Source organism: Acanthisitta chloris, unplaced genomic scaffold (assembly GCF_000695815.1).
Source record: "Acanthisitta chloris isolate BGI_N310 unplaced genomic scaffold, ASM69581v1 scaffold17563, whole genome shotgun sequence".
Lineage (NCBI taxonomy): Eukaryota > Metazoa > Chordata > Aves > Passeriformes > Acanthisittidae > Acanthisitta > Acanthisitta chloris.
This window is the reverse complement of record NW_008664549.1, coordinates 124,200-132,199: the sequence shown is the minus strand read 5'-3', so window position 1 is coordinate 132,199 and position 8,000 is coordinate 124,200. Positions and strand designations below refer to the sequence as shown.

The 8,000-nt window shown below is 42.0% G+C and overlaps 1 protein-coding gene across 3 annotated transcripts in view; it reads left to right on the top strand.

Moving 5' to 3' along the window:
- The first annotated feature begins 2,407 nt into the window (after positions 1-2,407).
- Positions 2,408-8,000, top strand: part of ABCG1 (ATP-binding cassette, sub-family G (WHITE), member 1) — a 47,987-nt gene continuing 42,394 nt past the window's right edge. For all 3 annotated transcript variants that reach the window (XM_009071412.1, XM_009071411.1, XM_009071410.1), the window contains exon 1: positions 2,408-2,646. In XM_009071412.1, coding sequence (XP_009069660.1) covers positions 2,427-2,646 — 220 coding nt within the window. In that variant the 5' untranslated portion in view covers positions 2,408-2,426. The remainder of the gene's footprint in view (positions 2,647-8,000) is intronic.

Sequence of the window (8,000 nt, the reverse complement as noted above, 5' to 3'; positions counted from 1 at the left end):
GGGGGTCGGGGCGCGGGGCTGTGGCTCCCAGCGGAGAGCAGAGAGGTCAGCAGGTGTTTGGGTTGCGTTCAGGTGTGCCCGAGGGTTCCTAGCACAGGGGTCGGGTAAGTTCGTGGCTGTCGTGGCCGCGGGAGTTGCCGTTCTCTTGGCAAGCGAAGGTGATGCCACGACCAGGAGTCATTTCAGCCGCTCCAGGTGCTCGGGGGATCATCACCCATAGCAGGTGGTCCCTGGAGGAGTCAGGTGTGTGACCGAGGGCTGGCCAGGCTCCACCACCCTCTGCAAAAACAGGCGTTTCAGTCCCCCGGGTGATTGAAATTGTTTAATGTCCCAGGACCAAATGTCTCTGGCTTCATACTCCTGGATGATTAAGTAGGCAGAAACAAGGATCTGGTCCAAAGGATGTTTCTTTTTGAATTGATCTAAACTGGAGAAGCTCTGACTGTCACCTGAATAATCAAGGTGACCTGTTCATTGAGAGTTATTTTTTGGATCTTCTCTCTGATGTGTGAAAGTGCTCAGTGGTTCCTCTGAACCAAACAGCTTGTGAGTGCCAAAGCCAAGCCTTGGAAACAGTCAGGGAAGAGTATTGTTAACTCACCTTCTCTTAGTTTTTAGGAAAGAAGGAGGTTCCCCAGCTTTAATTTTTCAGTTCTAAGATGTTTCACATTACTCTTGTTATGTTCAAATTACATACCATTGCAGTCAACTATTTAAGAAATTGAGAGTAAGTGTTACTGGATACCTGACCTCTGAGTAAGGTGAGAGCATGATTAAAATCTCTCTCCTGAGAAAATGCAGTAAGCAGTTCTGATTTTTACATCCAGAACTTGGGGCTTGCTCATGAAGAATGAGAAGACGCTAGGTACAGAGTGGTTATGTAGGGCTACATTTTTTTTATCAGTGTGGGACATTATGTAGGACAGTTTGGGGGCTTTTTTTTTTTTGGATGTTCTTTTATCAGCATTCATAGCAAGTGACTTATCTGAGCTGCACTGCTCTTACAACATAAATGGGAAGACCAGTAACCACAAGAGAGAGGATGGAAGTGGCACAGTGAAGAGGAGGCAATGTGACTTTTTAGTTGCATTGGAGGACAAAGAGAGGGAAACAGTGGCAGGATGTACAGCTTTGTTGGAGGTGTTCAACACCAATGCCTTAGAAAGTTGTGCAGCACATGCTTTCCAAGAGATACCTTTGGGGACATGTAGATTGTTGGACAGATGTGTCAGCTTGGAAACCCTGGCACATAAAACAGCCACAGAACTCTTTTCCCATATAGATCTGCATTAAACATACTGTATTTTCTAAGACAGCTGTGCAGATGTTGGACCCTGCTTATGACATATTCCAAACAGACGAGACCAACAGCTTCTGTACTGTTCAAAATTCTGTTTAGCTGAAGAAAATTCATGGGTTTTTTTCTTATGACTTTGTACATGTTCTGTTGCTATTGGTGCAAGGTACACCTGCAGGTAAAAGGAATGGAAAATGCTCAGATTTTGTGACTACAGTACAAGAGAAGAGAAAGGCAGGTGGAAGGGTGTGGTCATGGTCAGGAGAGGAGGAGAAAGAGATTCAGTCAAAAAAATGCCAAGTGGAATTGCACTGAGTGCTGTGCTGGGCAAAGCAAGTGATATGGCTGTGAGCACAGAACGATGACCTTACAGTGTCAGTGGTGCAAGTGCTGGGCCAGGGTTTAATATGTTTATGTAGCTGATAAGATCTCCATTAGGGATCACTATCAAGCCAGGATAGCACAAGGATTTTGGGTCTAGACCTCTAGACAAGGAGCTGTACTTTTCCAACTTGCAAAGTCTTCAGAACTATCAGTGCAGGAGCAAATGAGGCCTAAACCAGTACATTTAAAACTTTGCAGAAATCCGACTTGTACAATTGCACATTTACAGAAGCATAGGCTCCAGAGGAATAAGAGCTCTTAGACTTTTTGAGTGGCTGTTTTTTGAAATGTCTGCACAAGTAATCGTTCAGCCAGCTCCCTTCCCCCTCCAGCTCTGTCCCAACACGAGCCATGGAATCAGAGTAACTAGAACCAAATTCTTTGAGCGCATGAGAAACCAAACACAATGGGGACTGCACTTATAAATGTATTAATCTGGTGCAAGAGCTAAAAGGGAAACTAGTGCTAAAGGAACTGTGAGCTAAAAGGGAAACCAGTGCTAAAGGAACTGTGTGCTGCAAGAGCTCTTTTACCTCTTCTGTCAAGGCTCAGGCAGAACAAACAAAAGACTGTTTTATTTTATTCCTCTTTCACCTTTCAGAGTGTTCCTGTGCTGGATTCTCATATTATTTAAATAATAACTCTTCCAATGCAGAAGGTTTTGAATTGTGTTCCTAAACAAAAATCTGGAAACTATCTCCATTGTCTTTTTTCCCTGTAGAACGGCAGTGGTTCTGCTTGTACCATGGCTGAGCCAAAGTCGGTGTGTGTCTCAGTGGACGAAGTGGTCTCAAATGGCACAGATAACCAAGACATTCGACTGATGAATGGACACTTAAAAAAACTGGACAATGCTCTGACAGAAGCTCATCGTTTCTCCTACCTACCCCGCAGACCAGCTGTGAATATTGAGTTTAAAGAACTGTCATACTCTATCCAGGAAGGGCCATGGTGGAGAAAGAAAGGTGAGGAAAACAGTGTTTCGTCTGCAAAAAAACAGTAAATGCAGTAGTTCATACAACTGCTTGTTTTTGCCTCCCAATTCTAAAGTATTTGAAGTAAATATAGTGTTGCTGTGCTGCCAAGAATCTGTCCTGTGATCTTGCATGTCTACAATTTACAATTGAGGGTGGGTAGAGCATGCAGTTGTTTAAAGATGAGGGTGGGGGAAAAGAGGAGGCTTTTTTTTTTTTTTTTTGCTTTTGCAATTGGCTGTTTTGTGAAATGGTTATTTTTTCAGTACACTTTCAGAACAGCAAGCATCTCAGAGTTTCAGAAGGCATTTGGCACCAGGATAAAAATTATTTTCTACAAATCCTGTGTTTGGAAATATATGCTGTGAGCTCTAGGAATGTCAGCCCATCCATGCCTCTTGGTGTTCTACGATGGGTCTCTCTAAGCTTGACCATTTCGTGGCTCTTGCTAGGACTGAATCCTGAGGTTTAGTACCAGATCAGGATGTGCTTTTGCTAGCTCCTGTGCTAATAGGCGCAGCAAAGAGTTCCCAGCCTACAACAGAGGGCATACCAAAATGCTGCAGGTATTGGGGGCATCTCAAGGAAGAGAAGTGTTGGGAGTAAGGAGAGCATATTCAACTCTCTTCTTGATATGCTCTTGGTCTGCTCCAGTTCTGAAAGGTGGGTGTAAGGTGGCTCTGTCCTTTTTCATCTGCTTGGCATTTGTTCCCTTTATACCTTCATTTGCTTTGTGTAGCTGTGTGTTTCCTAGAGAGTTTTTGGGCTTTGTGTGTGTGTGACTAGTCATCTCTGAAAGGAAAACTAGGTCGTGCGGTAAATTCCAGCTAGAGAAAAGAGGTATGCCCAAGAGAAAATACTGAAATCTTCAGGAGAATTTTGTGTACTAAATGGCATAATTGCTCTTCCTTGAGGAATTCTCTCTTACTAATGTAAATTGGTATGATTGTGTGCTCTAGTTCTTTGAAGAGATAAGCCCCTGCCAATGCACTGCTCACCTGAGCCATGCTGGCTCTGAATCTATAAATCCACTGGTTTGAAGGTTCCACTTGAAATTGTTTCACAAAGTACATTGCTGCTGTCTGGAAACTCTGCCATTATCACAACACCAAGGCTTAAATAGTCTAAAAATGTGTGGTATGAAAAACACTGGAGCTATTGCCATGGAAGTGCTACTGTATGTGGACAGCCTGTGCATACAATTATTCGTTTGTTGAAGGATCTGCAGATTTCATGCTTTAATGGGTTTTTCAACATCAAAAGTGTATGCACACACATTGGCCCTTTAAAAATTATCTATTCAAATTGCATGGAGGCATACTGTCCATAGGAGAACAACTTGATTTAGCAGCAACTTCTGTATATTCAGAGTTATTTTTTATCTTATCAGAACAAACTCAAATGTTTAAAGCTTTTTTTTCCTCCAAGAAATGGAGTTATGCCAAAATGTCTCATGTAAGGTTTAAATGCTTGAGGTTTCTAACTGGATCTCTTTCTCACTGGCCAGAAATGAGTGAGGGGTTCTGTACCAAAAACCTCTGTCTACATTTGCTGACACACCTGAGTGACTTGGCTTGAACAAAATGGTATATTTTTCTGTCCTCACCTGGTCTTGCACCTCATATGTCTTTCCTGAGGCCACCAAGGACAGCCTCAGCATGGCTGTGAGGTGTGCTGTCTGCCAGCAAGGTCTTGGCACTCTTCTGCTGGCCAAGGATGTTACACAGACTTAGGAGGTCTACAGTCAATGCCAAGTGGCTGTGAGCCAAAGTGTGCTCTCGCTGACAGTAAGGTGAACCACATAATGCACTACCTTTGGAGGCCATGGCCAGGTAGAGACAAGTTGTTATCCATCTCAACATCAGCACAACTGGAATACTGTGTCCAGTTTTGAGCCCTCTAGATCAACAGAGGTACAGGGAAGCTGGATGGGATCTGTCAGAGGGGTGAAGAATTGTTCAGGGGACCTACAAATTGCAGCTGAGGAAAGTGGACATACTAGGTCTAGTGAAAGGCAAGCTGGGGGATGCTCTCACTCTGGTGTACAGCTACGTAGAGGGTAGTTACAGAGAATGGAGCCAAACTCCTGTCAGTGGTGCCAGATGATATTTAACAAGAACCAATGGCCACGTTACAGTTTGAGTGGCTTACAGTGGACACGAGCAAATGTCTGTCCACCAGGAGGTTGGTGCAGCACTGGGACATGTCACCCAAGGCTGGTGAGCTTTCTCCATGCCAGGGGAGTGTAGAGGATTTGTCTGGGCAGAGCTGCAGCGGATCTGATCTGTTGGTGATCATCTTGCTTTGAGCAGAAGGTTGGGCTAGGTAACCTCCATAGGTCCCTTCCTTCAGTCTTTTACTGGATTCCTAGTCAGATTATAGAAACCTTCTAGAAACAAACTTTCCTTCCAGCCACCTTCCCTCCTCCAGGGTCTGACTCAATATATCCGCTTTAGTAGAAATATTTTCCATTAGAGAAATAGAAAAATGAATTGACTAAATAGTATCCAATGAAAATAAGGATCAAACTATCAGATTCTTTGAATTGCTTTAGTGGTTCTGCAAGTAGATTTTTTTTTTTGTGTGTGTAATTTGGGATATCTCTGTTTAAAACTGCTGGGTTTGTAAATTAATGCATTGCATGTAAAACTATTCTGAATGCCTTATACTGGTTTCTCCTCCAGTGGGAAACTGGGACTTTGCAGTGGGTTTTAATCTGTTGCTGCTCAAACAGAAGGGCAACCTTGTGCCTCCAAACTCTGGTGGTTGCTGTAGTTCTGCACTCCTCGTGGATTCCCTGTGCTAAAAGTCTCTGTCTGTTGCTGTGATGTGAAATGTTTGAATTCACTTTTTAAAATGAGAATAGTAGCAGAAAACATGCTAAAAAAAAAGAAGGGAGATGTCTCTTGAGTTCACATTGTTCCTGGGTGCTGGTTGTGGTTAGAAGCGATAAGGGATTCTCTTTCAAAAATGTGCCTTTTAAATTAATGGTGTTTCTATTCTGAAATGGAGCTTGGGGAAAAAAAATCTACTATTTCTACATCATTCTCCATGACTGTAATGAATTAGTTAAAACCTTTCAAGAGTGTTGGATCACAAAGGCAGAAGTACAGTTTCCGTGCAAAGACAATTTGTGCCAGCATGTTGGAGAGGAATTCAACTAAGGAACAATTCCCTTCAGTAAAAAATGGTATTGCAAAATGATGTTAAGGTTAGGCTCTAAATTAGCAAAAGGAGGAATAATTAGTAGTGCTGCCATTGTGTTCTGGAGTGCTTGATTGTTCAGACAATGAAACTCATGGTATGTCATGTCATTTACTTTTCATCAAAAGCACAAAGAAAGGTGAATTTGCATTGCTTGTCAACAACAAAGAGGCTAAATAAGCCATAGCAGACTTAAAATTAGAATTTTTTATTGATTTGTGTCTCAGCCTTAAAATGCCTAATTTAGCTATTAAATCTCATTTTCTCTTATAAAATAGGGAGGGGCATTTTGATTCTCAGGTTTATGTGATAAATGGTGCTCTACTCATGAGGTTTTCCCAAATTCATAGCAAAGATTGGTGTGGCTTTGGAGCTGATCCATTCCTGGTGTAATTCCTCTTGAGGTCAGTGGTGTTACCAGGGAAGGAATATGGCAGATCAGTCCTTGATCAAAAGCAGCTGTATCTGACTCATTCCATTCAGTAGGAGTTGTCACCAATATGGGAATTTGGAAAAGATTACAGGGGGAAAAGTTCCAGAAGGTCTCAGATGACTTTGGCATTGTCCCCATAAAGCATTTAGGGAATTAGGCCACAGGTAGGCCCAACTGTTTCTTTGGTTTTGAAGCAAAGTGATTTTTAAGTGACTTGATCCAAATCTTGTGAGGTTAAGGATCTTGGAGAACTGAAAGTGTGTCTGTCTTTGAATCCAGTCTATGCTCAGGCATGTGTCAGGGGTTTCCTGCAGGTCAGCAAGGTTCAAATTTGTTTAGTAAAGCTACAGGATTGGTGGAGTAAGTGTTGCAAGATTAAGACAAACTGACAAAGCCAGAAAAAGCAAACCAGCACACACAGAAATAATAGGACTGTTTAGTCCAAGAATGCCTTCTCCTTTCTTTTAGGATGAGGGAGCCAGCTGGCTTGGAGGGGAAAAAGGAGAGTCCTATGTTAAATCCAAAGGTTAAATTAAATGTGTAAAATGTTACAGCAAGATCTGCAGAGCTTCAGAACAAAATGTGGCTAAAGTTTCATTGTCTTGTCACAAAGCCATTTATCTAAGGGTTGAGAAGGAGATGAAAGTGAATCTTACCTTGGCTTCTGAGCAGTCTGTCTAAATTGCAGTTTGAAATGCAAACCACAGAGACACAGATTGGATTTACCAGTTTGTAGAAAAATTACAGACATGTAGGTTTTAATGCTAGAGCTGCCCAAAAACTGTGTGCAGGAGGATTTTGTAGAAAACTCAGTGCCTTAGATTTCTGCCATCTTTGTTAAAAGCACAAAAGTAATCTGAATAGCATGACTGGTTTGAGGATATATTATGGATAGTCCCAAATGCAGAGAAGGCATGAAAAGTAATTTCATTTCCAATCTCTCCTGTCTTGTTAAAAGTTATTCAGCTTTACTTTGCAATGATATATAAATTCTATATACCCACCAAAGGTATATATTCTGTTGTTTCCAGGTGGTTTTGCAATAAGGTAGGATGGAAATGGAAATATTCTCCCTATATAACTCGAGTGCATCCATGAAGAAAGTAGTAATAAATTTGCTTTCAAAACTCCACAACAAGTCAGGGATTACTTTTTTTTTTCTCCCTCGTACTTGTCAGTATTCATGGTTAATTAGGCAACGTTTTACTTGGAAGTTTCTCCGTTGTTATTTTTAGGACTGTAATGACTCATTTGTGCTGTGTTTGAGTATATAAGTTCTGGTAGGATTTGGTCTTTAGTAACCTCTGAGGGAAGGAGCTTCAGCCGGTCAAAATGCAGCTGGGTATTTTTGTGGAGTGGTTTAGTAGCGATACAGAAATTCATGCTCAGCAGAAAATGTGATATTTCTATTATTTTGGGTTTGTTCTAATGGCTCAAACCCCGTGGAAACAGTCAGCTGGAGAGGTGCTGTCTTTTCTGTCAAGGTTGTTGTCTTTAGTAACCTCTGAGGGAAGGAGCTTCAGCCGGTCAAAATGCAGCTGGGTATTTTTGTGGAGTGGTTTAGTAGCGATACAGAAATTCATGCTCAGCAGAAAATGTGATATTTCTATTATTTTGGGTTTGTTCTAATGGCTCAAACCCCGTGGAAACAGTCAGCTGGAGAGGTGCTGTCTTTTCTGTCAAGGTTGTTGCTTGCCAGAGATTCTGC